This window comes from Photinus pyralis, unplaced genomic scaffold (assembly GCF_008802855.1).
Source record: "Photinus pyralis isolate 1611_PpyrPB1 unplaced genomic scaffold, Ppyr1.3 Ppyr1.4_LG7, whole genome shotgun sequence".
Classification (NCBI taxonomy): Eukaryota; Metazoa; Arthropoda; class Insecta; order Coleoptera; family Lampyridae; genus Photinus; species Photinus pyralis.
The window spans coordinates 27,232,253-27,249,344 of NW_022170738.1; the positions used below are offsets into that span (position 1 = coordinate 27,232,253).

At 36.6% G+C, this 17,092-nt stretch overlaps 1 protein-coding gene across 2 annotated transcripts; it reads right to left on the reverse strand.

Moving 5' to 3' along the window:
* Positions 1-5: 5 nt before the first annotated feature.
* On the reverse strand, positions 6-14,440 carry LOC116177524. 2 transcript variants are annotated; one of them, XM_031496529.1, is made up of 17 exons: positions 14,115-14,440; positions 13,634-13,893; positions 13,307-13,523; positions 13,109-13,255; positions 8,535-8,704; positions 8,280-8,489; positions 8,053-8,232; positions 7,890-8,004; positions 7,602-7,840; positions 1,768-2,035; positions 1,614-1,716; positions 1,093-1,311; positions 949-1,044; positions 815-903; positions 554-764; positions 233-383; positions 6-187 (listed from the first exon to the last, which is right to left on the reverse strand). In XM_031496529.1, exons 1-17 carry the CDS (start codon positions 14,163-14,165, stop codon positions 160-162), a joined length of 2,754 nt encoding a protein of 917 aa, XP_031352389.1. In that variant the 5' UTR covers positions 14,166-14,440; the 3' UTR covers positions 6-159. The 2 variants fall into 2 exon arrangements, with proteins under 2 accessions (XP_031352389.1, XP_031352390.1); XM_031496530.1 differs by having other exon boundaries at positions 13,307-13,517; positions 14,115-14,439.
* Positions 14,441-17,092: the final 2,652 nt, after the last annotated feature.

A 17,092-nucleotide genomic window follows, 5' to 3' on the forward strand; every position in this document is an offset into this window, starting at 1 on the left:
GCAAATAAATGTTCAAAAAGTAGTATGTGTATTATTATACCTTCCGATATGATAACATTATACGAAACAAAAATAATTTAAATATTTCACTACAATTCCCTGTTACAACTTAATATTTAAATGTACTAGGAATGGACGCACAGATGCCAAATCAGATAATCAATTGGAATTGGGTCGTTCAGGCGATCTACGAATATATCTCAATATGTAACTGTTTAAAAAATTACCTTACTTTTCACGATTATTTTTCTTCTTTTCCGCTGACGATTCTTTTTCTGGTTTACCATCTCTTGGAATACCTTTAGAACTATGCCCTGTAATCTTTCGTTGGCTTAGTAAAGAAGGTGTCCAACTAAATGCGGAGTTTGCTCCAAACACTGCATCTAACAGATATTCCCACTTCTTACATTGTTTCTACACCAAGTTCAAAAAGTTTGAGAACAGTTGAATTTGCATTCAAAGCTCATTATAAGAAAGAGGCAACTAGCGCCATCTCACACATTCGTAGTTCAAACTAACTATTCCCTTTACTTTTCAATGACATGTGTATTACCTGCAGACGCGATTTGTGATGTATTCTGAGAGCCTGACGTAGATGGATGCAATAAAGAAACTGATGGCTTTGGAACAACAAAATCGGTTGTCTTGCGCATTTCCTTCAGTTCGGAAGATGAAGGGAAAAGAGGTAAAAAATTATTAGTACGCCGATCTAACTGATTTCTTCCTTGAATAAGAGACTCCAGCAACGGACATACATATTTATCCTAAAATAGACAAGTTTTAATCTTCTCTGGACTGACGGTATAATAGCTACATTTTTCAATTGATCTAAATAAACAATTTCAGTGAAAGTTGCATTATCAAAACTTCTCGAAACGGAATTATTCCCACCATTTTGTTCTGCTAGAATTAATCAAATTTACAATAGTTTTTTTCAGATGGACTTACTACTTTTTCTCGGTTTGGAATTTTTGTTTAGCATTCCAATATTTACAGGACTGTCTGCTTGAGTAAGATCAATCAAAGGTAAGTTGTAGTCATTTCCTGCAAAAGAGCATTAACTTATTCTACACATTTTTTGAAACAAAATACCTGCTCTTGTGCCCGAGTGACTCCACGGTGCCTCAGACTCGATAGTGTTGCTCGCGGATTGCCTGTGCCTGTCTAATAAATCGAATAACACTATCTTATCTTCGAAAGATCGATCAGTTCGTGTTGGTGACGTGACGCCAACGGCGCCTGCAGGACTTGGTTCACGAACCAACATTCGTTGCGCCATAGAAAACTCGGCATATTCAACATCATTTTCACCTAAAATTATTACTCCCTCAGTACGATACATTAGCGAGCTCAAATTTTATTGCGTTTTTGTGTTACAAAAAATTTAAAGACAAGTTGGTGTAGGATTTAGGAAGATTGATGAAGTGGCTCAGGGTGTGGATCGGCACAGTCTTTCTCAACAGCATCATCATCATCAGCAGTACTGCACTGCCGCAGACTTGAGATATCAAAGAATACATTTCTCGAACTATCTCCATTTCCTAAATTTGAAGAACATTACAGACTAATAGCTAAATAATTTCAAGTGCCAAAATGTAAAAAAAAAACTGTACCTGACATTGTTTCATCGTCCACGTCATTTTCGTCATTCGAATCAACCGTAATTAAATTCGGTCGTTGGTCTTCTTCAAAAATCGCTTCTGGTTCGCTCATATCCTACAGCAGTTTGGAACTTTATCATAATCACCAAAGATCACATACACTCACCTCTGTATCGCTACTTCCGCTGCTCACTGTGAGAGAATTGAATAAACTGGGCGAGCTTACCGATAGGCTAAGCGCAAATAAATGATGTGGCAAATCTGATACGCCATTACTGTCATTTTGATTAACAGAGGCACTATCACTCGACGGCGACTTCTGAGTAACCTGAGTTTGAATTGAAGTGGAAGACAAGTTATTGGTGGGTATTTCAGGTACACTTGCAGTTGATGGATTTTGTGGGACGTCTCCGCCTGCATTGCTTCTGGCAGTACTGAAAGAAAAAACTCCATTGTAACGCAATCATGAAGCATGCAAACGTTCATGGTAACGGGCAATCAAACATTCAAATTTTCCAATTCTGATTTCAGTAATAGGTAGACAATGGTCAAGCTGGTATAATTTTGGTCATTTAAACTTTCTGTCCGTGCGTCTGTGTTTGTCGCTCGTCTTCTATATTGGTTGGAACAGTTTATTTTTTCTGAAATTCTAATTGTCTGTGCTAGTGATAATACCAGGGTAACATTTCGCTTTTGCAATTCTCCGCCTCAACTTTCGATCCATTGTATAGGGCGGCGAAATAAAAGTGGCGCATGACTTTATTTCTGACAGTATCAGATTTCCGCTTATTATATACTCATTTATTTTATTAGCATTAGCAAAATAATAATTATTATTATTATATAAAAGAGAAAGAAAAAAATGCTGCACATTATTAGTTTAACTGCTAGGTGACAAAACACACACCCTATAGTGCAGCGGAGAGAGCCGCGAAATCGTTCAAAAAATTTTTTCGGAGTAGAAAGAATTGGGACCCACGCCATTTTGTTCAGAAATGTTTGAACCTTCAGAATCTCGCTTTACGACATTTTCCCGTGGTCCTGACAAAAGTTATAGGCCGCTAAAGTTGAACTTTACTCATTTTCGCGCGCGCGACTAGACCACCGAAAGTATTTATTTTCTCAACAACTAAGCGATATACATCAATAATTCCTTTTGTAAAATGAAAGTACATTTATAGCAGAATCTAAAGCATTCATATTTACCTACCTTGTTATGCACAGTTTTTAGAAAAATTACCGCCAACTTCCAAAATTCGTGTAGCAGATGGCGCACTTTGAACTCTCATAACCTTTTATTTCACGATATCGATTTCCAATATTTATAGCTCATTCGATGCTCCAAAGCATTGTGATTATTTTATTTTCTATAACATTACCGTGAATTTTTCATAATAAAAAAGTTACGGTCATTTAAGTAAAAACCTACCGACCTCGTCGAGTCGGGAGTCGCGAGTAAGACGGAGAGGGAAGGATAGTCAGCAGCGTTCGCTAAACAAGGAGCGATGCGTAAGAGGTTCTACCTCGGGTTCTACTTTACTAAGAAATTTCTCTCCGAATACCAAAACTAGCTATTTAGGCCGTTTAGTTTACAAATGCATTCCGCCGAGATGCATTGTAAAATCTCAAACAATTCATTAACTCCATGTATCTCAGTTCTTTGGTGAAATATATAGGTACAAATAGGTACCTTTCCCTGTAAATTTTGGGGGTTACTCCACATTAGGTATCTCTTGTGCTGTGCTGTATATTGCAAGATCAGCAGTGACAACGGTATGATTTTGTCCCAAAGATTCAGGCTTGTTTTTTGATTTCACTAGACGATGGTTAGGATGGTATTGTAGCTCGTTGGTGGAGAATTCAAAAACGGCATACATATATTGAATGCTAGATACCGGAACTTACTTCGGATTATCAGCATGTACTTAGGCTGTTAAAGTCAGTTATCTGGTCGTTATCTAGTGATAGGTAAACGAGGAATTTGGATTTCTTCTGCCGATGTATCTCGGTTTTATTTTTTATTTTATTTTATTTTATTTTATTTTATTATCCCTCTCTTGTTTTGGGCCCTCAACAGGCATGCGCCCAATTACAGAGTGACCCGCATAATGCTATTTAGAGGTGCCTCTGCAGAAGGTCTTAAGATGGTCTATACTACTCTGGTATTTACCTTACGAATTAGGAAAATTGCAGGAAAACCTAATTCGGAGTAGCCGGTAGAATGCTCGGAACTGGTCTAAGGTAATTTCCATCTCCGCCACAGATGAAAAATTCACCTCAACCCAGGTTCGAACACCCGACCTCCGGATTTATAACCCAATGCTCTTACCACTGAGCCATAAATCCGTAATAAAAAAAGGAAAAAAAATGAAAAAGGACTGTGCGTTGAATTTTTTTCGTCTGTTTCCACAGAATATGGCCTACTTATTCTTATTCTGTGACTGTTTCCTCATTGATGCCGAAGTTATTAATGCTCGCTGTGATAAAATTATCATTTTTTATTTGACAAATTTTTGTGAAATGTAGGTAGATCCTTAGCAGAAAATGACCTTAAGAAAAACTGTTCAACAATGTTGTTCCGTATGTACCTACACAACAAACTTCGTGGAATTTTGTCAATTTTCGTTGTCCGGCCAAGAATTGCAGTGGAATTATTTTTTTCGAATTTTCAAAAACGAATTTCAGATTCGTGATTTTTATATTCAAAAACCACCAGATTCCAAATTTCATCGAAATCAACATTTTTTGACACCCCTATTGAGGGGTGTGCCCTTTTGTGGTAGGAATTTTGAAAAATTATTTGCAAAACCGGAAAGGGCATACAGCAAAACCTATTCAAAGACTTACCACCAGTTTCTGTAACTGTTGCTGAGAAAAAAATTAAAGGGGAAATGGAAACTTAACCACTTTTTTGAGGGTGGCTCCTAAACGAATACATGGAGTTAATGAATTGTTTGAGATTTTGCAATGCAACCCGGCGGAATGCATTTGTAAACGGCCTAAATAGCTAGTTTTGGTATTCGGAGAGAAATTTCTTAGTAAAGTAGAACCTCTTACACATCGCTCCTTGTTGCGCGAACGCTGCTGACAATCCTTCCCTCTCCGTCTCACTCGCGACTCCCGACTCGGCGAGGTGGGTAGGTGTTTACTTAAATGACCGTAACTTTTTTATTATGAAAAATTCACGGTAATGTTATAGAAAATAAAATAATCACAATGCTTTGGAGCATCGAATGAGCTATAAATATTGGAAATCGATATCGTGAAATAAAAAGTTATGAGAGTTCAAAGTGCGCACTTTTCATCTGCTACACGAATTTTGGAAGTTGGCGGTAATTTTTCTAAAAACTGTGCATAACAAGGTAGGTAAATATGAATGCTTTAGATTCTGCTATAAATGTACTTTCATTTTACAAAAGGAATTATTGATGTATATCGCTTAGTTGCTGAGAAAATAAATACTTTCGGTGGTCTAGTCGCGCGCGCGAAAATGAGTAAAGTTCAACTTTAGCGGCCTATAACTTTTGTCAGGACCACGGGAAAATGTCGTAAAGCGAGATTCTGAAGGTTCAAACATTTCTGAACATGGTGTGGGTCCCAATTCTTTCTACTCCGAAAAAAAAACTACGTCAAATGAGCGAGTTAGCGCCGGCTCTCCGCTGCACTACTAAAAAAGGGGGGTTTCTATCAAATTTCAAATTGAATGATATAGTGTAAAAAAGTACTTATGACATTTTTGGCTTATCAAAAAATCAATTTGAATTACAACGCACGATAGCAAGCTTGGCAATTCTGACGATGATTGTTGTTTGATAAACTATTAATTAATCCAGGCTAAATAGCTCTAAAATAATTTATTTTCAAAAAGAATTAGTTACTGGGCGAAACCGGGTTTTTCGGGCAAGTGAAATGAATAGAAATTGGGAAAAAATAATTAAAACAGCCGAATTTTTCCGCGGGTGAAATCCCGGGGGTTGAAAGGGATGGAAAGTGGTGTTTTGCAAATTGTGGCAAAACTATTAATTTTAGACGAAAATATTAAATGTACAAGTTATAGAGATTAAAAAATGAGCAACTTTTGTATCTACACTATTTTCACATAACCTCCAATTTTCCTAGAAAAACCGGAAACTGTTTTGTTAATAAAGATGTTTTAACTAACACAGTTGAGCATAAGATAACACAAGTTAAAAAGTAATCGTAAACGATTTACATAAAGCATTTCCACTTGCATTCATTTCCCATTTGTAAGATGCAACTTCTGTTAAAATCGTAAAAATCCGGAAACAAATATGAAAGATAGCGTTGCACATGGGCAATCCATTGTTGACGTGCTACTTCAATTTCAGTTTATGAGAAGAATTTCATTTCAATGCTTTTCTAAATAAAAAAGTTGGAACTGCGCATGCGCAAACCTAAATTTTAAAACTAATGTTAGATTTTCCTTTGTTCCAAGCGCCTAAGTATCAAATTTCACTTAAATAGTTCCATAGATAAATAAGTTGGCACTGCGCCTGCGCCAAACCAAATTTTGAAATTGGCGTTTGATTTTCCTTTATTCCCAAGTGCCTATGTATCAAATTCGTTTAAATTCTTCCATAAATAAAAAAGTTGGCACTGCGCATGCGCAAAACCAAATTTTGAAATTGGCGTTTGATTTTCCTTTATTCCAAGTGCATATGTATCAAATTTCATTCAAATACTTTTATAAGTAAAAAAGTTTGCAATTCGGTTTATAAATGGTCGAGATGCGAAAGGGCACTGTGAATTTTGAATCGATTCGATTCAACTTTTGGCGTTGCGTATTATATGGCTAAAGCTATGCCCATATTGAATTTCATGCAATTCAGTTCATAACTAACGGNTTGTAAGCGGTACAGAAAAAATTCCTTCCTTGGTACAAGACTCGACACCATAACGAACCAAATAGCGAAAAAAGTAGAACAATAGCTCTTAAGATAAAAAACTAGTAGCGTCGCAAAGTTAGCGGACGGACGGACGGACAAAGTGGCCACAATAGCGCATTTTTTTTTATTTTTGTGGAAATGCGCTAAAAAGAGAATATTTAAGCAAACATTAGAGAAGCAAAAAGACAGATTTCGAAAAAATCTTTATTAACATCCAACATGTTGATTTATCATGTCAAAAATCGTGTATATCTTAAAACTGTTTTTGTTATAGGAATAATATTTTTTTATTCTTGTTTATTAAAATATGTCTTCCCGAAAATTTTGTTACCCCGCGCACCTCTGTACGATAAAAAAAATAATTTTTCATCCCCTCGAAACAGAGGTGGTTTTTTTCAGAAATCGTGAGATCTTGGAAACGGTTCTTCTTTTTTATCATAAACCAAGCTATGTTTCCTCCAAATTTGAAACCCCTACGACATTTTTTCGCAAAAATAAGAATACAAAATGAAAAAAAAAACAGTTTTTCCGGTTTTTCTAGGAAAATTGGAGGTTATGTGAAAATAGTGCAGATACAAAAGTTGCTCATTTTTTTAATCTATAACTTTTGCATTTAATATTTTTGTCTAAAATTAATAGTTTTGCCACAATTTGCAAAACACCACTTTCCACCCCTTTCAACCCCCGTGAACTAATTTTTTTTGTCAAAAGTATTATATAGCCTGGACTAAATTGTGATTTGACATTTGGCCGGTCACCAAGAAATCTAAATAAACAAGTTGCAATTACAAACAATTCTAAAAGGAAAAATAACACCACTGAAATACAAACTCAAATGAAATAAACCAATTCTGTGAATATTTGTAAATTATACTGGTAGAGATGAGGATTCCCAACTAAATCGGTGCAGACAAGAAAAATTATACTTACCTCCCTTAATGCAAAAACCTAATGAAACGAAAGTGTCAAACATGTTCCCTTGAAAATAAAGAATACCGAATACTTACTGGTTATCTGCAAAATATGATGACAAACTAAGGAGGCATGTCAGTCACTTCTACAATAACCTTATAACCTTATTTGTGCTACTCACCGTGGATTGATTGCGCTTGACAACAAAGTCTTAGTGAATGCACACAAGGTAACTGGGTGCACTTCTTTAAGTGAACGTGAAGCTGACGGAGATGCCTCTAAACTGGTTAATACTGGTATGGCTACTGGCGTTACGGGCACAGTAAATAAATTCTTGGACTCTCCTAGTTCCGCTGCCTGGTTAGCACTGACTGTGCTAAATGATGCTACCGCGTTCCGAGAGATTTCTGCCGCTAACCTCTGAAAATAAAAACATTTGCCTTGCTGTCATCATTAGTAACCAACCTACCTCTTTCGATTCATTTATTTGCGAAATATACTGATTTTGAACAGTTTGAAGTTGATTAATATACCACTGCTGGTCTCGGCAACGTTGGTAAAACGTGGGCGCTCGCACGTGGAATCTTGAAACTTAATATTAAGCACAATGCCAACGAAATGACCTCTGCTACCTTAATATCAACGTGTCCAGGGCGATGTTCAGGTAACCTTCGCTAACTAGAAGATCCAACCTGAAAAACCGATTGTACCCCCAACATTCACCCACTTCAAAATCGGAAGCAAATTCCCTAACAATATTTTTGGACGCGTCACGACTCGCCTGATGGATCATTTCGACCCGGTACTCGTATCTAAAATTTGATCCAATAATCAGTACGTACATAGTAAGTTAACATACTTGGATGTTTCCGGAAAACCGGCGCTCAACTCTAAGAATACAGATAGATAATTGCCTCGCACAACACCATTACCATCGGGATATACTTTCAAACGCCAACAAAGTCCATTGCAGTGCAAGGGTGTCGAGTACACGGGATCTGCTTTGTGCTGAATGTGCGAAAAGCCGTGCATCACGAATGTGCTGCTGTCGTAATTAGGTACGATCTCGCTGAAAGATTATGTGTAATCTTATTCAGCGATTCACGATGGTTACCTATGAAAATCGGCAGGTACGGGTGCAGTTACAAAGCTCGTCATAGGCTTTTTGCGTATCGCATGAATCATTCGGGACAATTCGCCACTTTTGGAAATTAGCTCTGAGCGGGTGCATGTGTTTAGTTGATGTTCTATTTCATGTAGCAGATGTTCGAGTTGCTCTGTTTCCTAAAGATCGTCAGTCAGTTTTAAGTATTAAAGCATATTTCATGATAGATTTACTTTATTTATACAGTGTAACAAAATCTTCAATGCGCAAGTATGTATGTAACCTGATACTACAGTGTAAATTGGAATGCAAGCAGGGAATCACTTTGAATTTTGCAGATAATTCAAAAAAGGTACAGAGAATTACAGCAGGCAGTCTAAAGTTTTTCTGGAGTAAAATAAATGAGGGAAACATAATCTGAGACGCTGTCATGAGGAATGAACTAGATAGAGGATAACGGCATTTACAACATCCCTTTCTTTGAATTGTATTAACATAACTATGGGGATAAGTAGAGCAATCATAGTTTATGTTGTGTGTAAATGAACAGTCGTGTGTCAGTTTGAGCCAAATTATGACCCAGGATTTTAAATGTTTCATGTTAGTTGCTTTTATTAGTGACTGAAATTAATTCAGCTAGCTGAGCAGGTGCTTGTGGACTGTTTAGTGGCCATTTGCCATAGCATTATTCTTTGGCGTCCAACGTGGGGCCACACAGCATTTTTATTTGGCGCCCAACGTGGGGCCATACAGCAATATATTCTGAAGGTCATTACAAAAAATTAATTTTATATGACCTTTCTCTGGACTATTCTTAGTGAAGAGGGCACACCCTGCAAGGACATCATACACAGAAGTTTCATAAAAACTGTAGAAATGGACCACAAAAACACAAGTACAATAACTTGACCCGTAATCATGCAGTGCAATGGATCTGAAATATTTTTTTTTGCATGAGTCAAGAGTAATTAGCAAATGCAATTTTACTCAAGTCTTTAAAACCGTTAAAAGTTTCGTATCGTTCTGTTTAAAGCCGAGTACGTGATGGAAATGTGGGTTTTCTGTAGGTTGTGAGGATACGCCAGTCGAGGTCATGTGCGTTCAAAAATGATTTCCTTTTCAGTTTTTCTACCGAGCAAAATGTAAATAGCGAGAGAAGGGGGAGAGCGAGGGATTCGAAGAGCAACCACGTACACTGCTTGTGCGTGAATTTTTGCACCATTGCAAATTTATTCTATGTTGATTTTCGCGAACACTCACGTACCACTTTAAGTGCGTTGCAATTGAATGCTTAGCAGGTGTTTATTTCACGTTATTCGGCGACGAATTGCGACTTACCTGCAATTTTGTAGGTGTGCGACTAGACTAGACGAATTACAGTAAATTCCGGGACTAAGAAAAACTGTTTAGCAACCTGATGTGATAAAGCCATTTGTGTACGAGTGATAAAATTTACGCGAAGGAACATTTTCGAGTCGGACAACTGCGAATCTTAGCAATTCAAATTACACAAGGACAAAGTCTCGCTATTGGTCGCGCGTAAAAGAGAGTGTGGTTTAGTTTTCTCAAGCGAGAAAAGGAAGCAGAAAAACGTAGATAACTTTTGGTGGAATGTTTTTGATTTACAAATATAGGTAAATGTATCATTTCCTTTGTCCTTTGTAATTACTGTAAATAACATAGGGCGTATGGTAATTGTTTTGTATTAGTTGCTTGCGGATTTAGTAGGGTGTTTGCTTTTATAAATTTGAATTGCATGAAAGTTGCAAGAGAAATTGCGAAAGGCACGCGCAGTTCAAAGTCAGTTGGTCAATTGCTGCCAGAGACTTTCACGCAATTTTTATAGGACCGGAGCTATTTTCCCTGCATGAATGGCGCAATTCTAGGCACAATCTAGTTGTTTTTGCGTCACTAGCCTAGTAAAATCCAGCCGCGATAACTATGATGCTGAGGGACGCACTGATTACTTTTTTTTTTTAATTTCATTTATTTTTGTAATTTTCGTATTTTTTGGGGGTATTTGGGGTTAGTAACTTTGTTATCACATCCAAATTCGTCTGTCATCAGACATGTGGCATTGAAACAGAATTGCTTCATGTCAAATACAATGCAATTGTTATTGCATGCAATGATTTGATCTTGTAATTTCGCGCGTTGTATTACTCCATGTCAAGCGACCTTTAGCTGGAGGTCTCAGATACAGGGTGTTATTACAAGTTAGGGTTAATTCCACAGATGCGCGTTGTTTTCATTTGAGATTAATATACAGGGTGGTTAGATGGGTATCTGGGAGATTTTGTGTACACAGTTAATTTTTCACATGTACAGGGTGAGTTAACGATTGCGCGAAGTAACTTAATGCCTTGAAGATAAGATTTTTCGATAGAGTACTTTTGTATTATGATATGGTTGAATATTCTCCACATTTTAAAAATATTTGGAATTATACAGGGTACGCCCACAAAATAGGGCGCCAAAATGGTACGTTTTTTTAAATAGAACCCCCAGTATTTGAAAGCATTTTTGAGTTCTACGCGTAATTGTACGTCTTTTTTATTATATGGTTAATATCCGAAAAACTAGTAGTTTTAAAGATAATTCGATTTGTAAGAAAAATTGGGCATTTGCAAGACAGTATATTGTCAAAATTATTACTTAAATTTTGATTCCAGGTTTTATATCTTTTATCCATTAAAAAAATCGCTTACAGAGTGTTTTTTTGTAGATGCAAAGTTACAAAACTTCATATTAAAAAATCTCACTTTTTTTAAATGGAACACCCTGTATATTTTTCTCATCTTTTAGCTCTTCCAAAATCCTTCAACTTTTGATAATAATGCCCTATATCTATCTCTGATATTTTTCAAAATATCTTGGTTTTCCTGGTTTTTATATCCTAATCTTAAAAAAGTTATTATTTTGTAATTTACATAATAATAACGAGGTGGCCATGCCAAAAAAAGGCAATTTTTATCTGCCTCGTCCAAAGCTAAAATCATATTTATTAATTGTATTAATTAATAATTATATGTATATGTATTAATTCGACCCAGACATAAAACCTGGAATTAAAATTTAAGTAACAATTTTGACAATATACTGACGCTTGCAAATGCTCAATTTTTCTTACAAATCGAATTATCTTTAAAACTACCTACTAGTTTTTCGGAATAAAATAAATAAATAAAAAATAAAATAAAAAAATAAATTTGCAGGAAAGTGATTTCAAAGTTCCGTTACGATGATTGTGATTGACTTTAACGATACGTGGCATTAAGTCTCTACCTTTAAAAACAGCCGAGATACACTGCAGTCTCAATCAAAATAGGACACATGGTACGGTAGTGTAAAATAAGGTAAAATCTCAATTTGACACAAATTTGTTGCTTTTCTCAAACAAAGTGCGCAGGGGTTCTTGATGCATAAATAAATATTGATACTTTTGTTTAAAATTTGCTATTCTTAATCTCAGAGCCAAACTGGGAAGGCGGGAAAATTCTAGGGTGGACTTCTTTCTGTGAACCACCCTGTATATTTGTAAAAATTTGATTTAACAACAAAATAATATCAGTTTCTTCTGCATTTTTTTTATTCTAAAAAGCTTCACAGGGTGATGACCAGTTGTGTTCCTTCTTGGGGCTTTTACACATAGACCAAAATCTTGATAGCAGAATGTCACATTGACAGTTTCAGTTTTGTACTTAGCTGACGGGATTCCTCAGACGCCCCTGCAACCGCTTCTGGTTGCAACGGTATAGGATTCTCAACTGGTGAGGGAGATATTTCTACAACCATTTAACCGCATTTTATCATTTTTACCACCCGCATATCAGTAAGCGAGTCAGTAAGGATTGGGATAAAAATCTCCCACTTTTTTGATGGAGATACACGTTTTAAAGCACCAGGAATCCGAATCAAACAAAATCTCGATGATGTTGGTCGGTCTGTTGGTCAGTCTGGACCTAATCTCATTTACAGCTAAATGGCTGAATCGATTGGAACCAAATTTGGTACACATATTCTTTAGACATAAAAAGGCAGAATCGCCCATGCGCAGGTGGTATCTGTGGCAGCCATAGCAAATTTCTTATTTTCGTAACCAGCTCTTGGTTGCCGGGGCGTACATAGGCGGTACCTTCATTTATCTTGATATTGAAACAACTTCACAGAAATTTAAGAAGATTGTTAAGGTAGATTAATAAATTTTCGAGAACGATCTGTAAATTCCTAGACAGATTCAGATCCCACTTACACTTCCGTAGAATGTCTTACATGAAGCGCTAAAATTTGAGCTGAACATTGAGAACTGGACACTTATCCCACTTTAAACATTTTTTGTTATTTAATACGCAAAAGTTGGTATTTAATTGAATTACATGAAATAAATTTTGGCAGTAGAGAGTCTCAAGCTGCCAATAAACATTGTCTCATCCCTTGGGTTCAGTTAACAGATCGATTAACTAGCATGGACTGCTGCATTGTTTAAAATGAATGATGAAAAATGATCAGGTTCAGAATTCAAATGTTGAATTAATTTAATGTGAAACATCGAACATAGTGGAGGTCCATAAAAAAATACACACCTGAGTAAGGGAATCTTTCTGTCCCATAAGAGTGAGCAGTTTTGTTTTTAACTGAGAGTCCAGTCGAGCAATCATCAGTTCTACGGCATTACGAATTTCTCTAACTCGATCGTCTTTAGCCGATCGCACCGATTCGACGTTCCGTTCCTGAAAACGTACAAGTGATGAGAAAATTCGGTTATGGCGCAGTCTACACACCACTTCCTGTACAATACTAATAAGTTCCATTAGACGTCGTCTTAACTGTGCCACTTCATCTTTAATTTGGGTGACGTGCTGCTCGTAAACTTCCTCTAACGGTTTAAATGTATGCCCGGAGTGCGTTCCACCCCATAGGGCGCATTGATGGCAAATGCAGCATCGACAAGTCCAGCAATAAACAGACAATTTTTCCATATGAGTCGAGCACCTTGCCCAAAAAAGATCTACTTTTATTGATGTTTATTACCTCGTTTATTACATTTTGATTAAGAAACGTCTTATCCTAATGTACAATTTGTGTAAGCAAAAATAAAAAATACTTACTTGTCTCGTTCATTGTCCTCACAACGTGTCCCACTTACAGCCTGCAAGGAATCCAGCTGCTGTGTAACTTCCTCAACCCATCTGCAATTTACCAGCTCGTGCAAGTGCAATGACGCCCTGCAGTGTGGGCACTGCGACCGTTGTTCCGTTAACCATCGTCTGATACAAATGTAACAGCATAATTTTGAGCAATGCGGACACAGATGAGCGTCCCTCAACTTTTCCATACAAATAAAACACCGAAATACCTCCGCCAACGTCTGTAAAATTATAAACAAAATTTTACTTTATCGTCATTGGAAATAGTAATACAGATTCAGGTGTATTATCATTCCAACTGTCCATTATGTAAAAAAGAAAAGTTTCGAAAATACAATAAATTTTGATTAGTTTGACACAAAAATGAGAAACAATTTTGAAAAGTAGGTAATTGTCACAATAGTAAAGACTTAGGAGTAATAATGAACCATTAAGTACAAACCTCAACGCTGCGGTCATCCTGTTTATTTCCCGATTTATTTCTTGCACTCATTTTCTAAAGAGCGTGCTCACTTCTTCACTTTAAAAACTGTTATTATTCCGCTACTTATTCATTATTGATTAGACAATGGTATTCTCGCCAATTAGATCAATTTCTATTAAAATACTATACACCATTCAATTTTGTACCTTTAAATGCATTATAAATTAAGGATTCCTAGTCACAAGCGCTACAAAATATTGCCTTTTAGCCATATTTTACTTATGGAATGGTATTTTGTATTTATTTGTATTCGTAGTCAGACTTATGAAGTGAGCAACTGAGAAGCAAAGCAACCATTTTACTGAATAAAGTTAGCAACGGACAAGTGTCAGAGCAAAAATGGTAAAACAGTGGCGGATCTACAAGTTTCGCAAACCCACCGGCACAGGGGTTCAGAAACATTTAATTTATAACAATCAGAAGCGCCGATCCCATACAACAATTTGTGACAGCCTTGCAGCCGCTGGTGGCAATTTGATCATGTGAAACTCCGTAAACGATTGAAACTGGAGGATTACATTGAAACTGTATTTGTTGTTATCCTCCCAGCCATACAGTAGCCAAAGAGCAGAGACTTGCTATAACTAGACTGCGCTTAACGTATCTAAGGTGTTGTCGACACAGTATGCAACACACAATGCACCGCGGGGCAAAAATCGCTGAGATGATATGCAAATATAATGAAATAAGCTGTTATTTTAGATGTTCCGTTCATTAATCATTCTCGTGATTAGCTCGAATTAGTGAACAGATAAATTTCTGTTGAGAATAAACCAAGAAACTTAGGTTAACTCGTGCCTATCAACATGTACTCTGTCGATAAATTTTTAAATAATGTGCTGATTTTCAACGGATAAAGGTTTAAAGGGCCAATGGATCAGAGCCATTCGAAGACAAAAATTTACTCCCACCATACTGCATTTGTGGGGAATGAAGCCGATTTTAGAAAGGTACCGAAGAAGGTGTTAAACAATAATGCACTACCGAGCGTTTTCGACTTTCCCATTCACTTAAAACAACGTAGAACTATTATTCGACATCCTTTACCAGCAAGACAACGGCAGTAGGTACCTATTTGCCTATTAGGTATAGACATAACTAAGTACTTACTGGCACTAAGTATATTTCAAGTTTTGTTACAAGAAAAATAGCTAAGTCTGTTAAATGTTCCATATGTGGAGATGCGATATTCGCATCAGAGAGTCATTCAAAGCTTTTAACTAGAAAAAATCGTGAAGGATTGTTGCACGTATCAAGCGATGCATTAAAAATTTGCCAAATTGCTGGAAATGTGTTCAGGTTTTTCATTAAATCCACACCACACCGCGTTGTAAACAAAATGGTTATCAGCAGTCTAAGAAAAATAAATAACAGTTACAGCCCATTTGGGTTTTTGGATAGGCATATATTGAATCAAAATCCGCTAAATAATCATATCTTACTACTTACATCTTTGGTTTTAAGAGTATATTTTCCCATACGTGTTCACCACCAAAATACACATATAAATCAAATTAGGACTAGAATAAGGCAGTTATATACCAATTTAGTTCAAATAAAATACCAATAAATTCGATTAAATCAGTTAACAGCTATATGTTATCTTTTTTTGCTACTAAAATTTAGAATAAACATGGCTAAAGCAAGCTGCAGAACGTACGTCTGCCCCGCGATGAACAGTTGGTTGCCTATCCTATCTTGACAACAGGCGTTTATAGTAAAATCTACGTTACGCGCGGTCTAGTTATAACAAGTCTCTGCCAAAGAGTAACTAATTTCTCAATGGCTGTAGCATTACAAATGTGTTAGAAATTTATTTCGAATGTTTTCTCTTTTAATCGTTAGATGTCAGGATGGTTTTTTGTATAATAAATAGGATTGGAGTGTTCCGTCCTACGTGAACGGTAGAAGCGAGCGATGCGAGCGACGCGAACGATGCGAATTGATCAAAACGCATGTCGTTATGATCGAGTTCTACGTCGGCGACGCGAGCGGATGAAACGAGTTTTGAAGCGGCGTGAGCGATCAAATAACAAATTATTTGAATTTTTCTGATGGCGTGCGAGCGATCGCTAGAATGACGTCAGCAGAATTCAGAAACGGTTCGTTGTCCTTAGTGCACTACTGTGGCGCAACCGGTGCTGCCTCCATGGTGGTTAAGGAGCTACCATTTTTTTTATATGTGGGGGCTACTGCCACCTGACCCCGCAGTTTAATCTGAACGTTGAGGAAGCAGGTGCGTATCGTATATATTTCTGCGTTCACGAGAACGGTAAAATTGCCGTTATGGGATACATCCTTTTCTGTGGAATAAGTCAAGAGGGTTTCTTTTTTACTCATTATGTAGATCTTAGGTATTTCTGTTTCAGTCTAAAGTCGACACTAGATGTCACTCTGAATAAGTCTTTAGATATTGGAGAATTTTTTACTTACAGTAGGCTATAACTTTGATAGAGCATACAGGCGGAATGAAAATCGGATTTTCAATGGCTTCAGAATGTGATTGCGCACCGACTTTCTCAATGTTTATTTTCTTTGTTTTGCTTTAAAAAGTGCGCAATCACAGATAGTTATAATCATTTTATTCTATCTTCTACTAAAAATCAATATTTAAATTTCAAGCCACAATTTATTATTATTTACAATTTGCAAAAGATTTGTACATGTGGTTATGCCTGTATACTATTTTAACAAGTATGTATTTACGTATTCGTTTTCGTGAGAGAGTAGGAAATTGTTCTGTATTATTCTACTAGCCATTTATACCGTGGAATAAGTACCTGATATAGTTACGATTCTTCGCCGTATCTGTTTCTTACTAATCTCGTGTGAACTGCAACTCTTGTATCTTAGCAATACGAGAAGAAGGACATCTGATTAACTTTTTTCTTTTTAGTATATGTAATATGCGTCTGTTTGTGTTGGTCGAACATAAT

Bases quoted from the DNA above. Each gene is read 5' to 3' on its own strand.
- LOC116177524 (XM_031496529.1), bottom strand. From the start codon at position 14,165: ATGAGTGCAAGAAATAAATCGGGAAATAAACAGGATGACCGCAGCGTT. The intron at 1,312-1,613 runs GTACAGTTTTTT...TAATAATTTTAG, and splicing joins GGACGATGAAACAATGTCAG to GTGAAAATGATGTTGAATAT. The intron at 765-814 runs GTAGCTATTATA...TGTCTATTTTAG, and splicing joins ATTTAGATCAATTGAAAAAT to GATAAATATGTATGTCCGTT.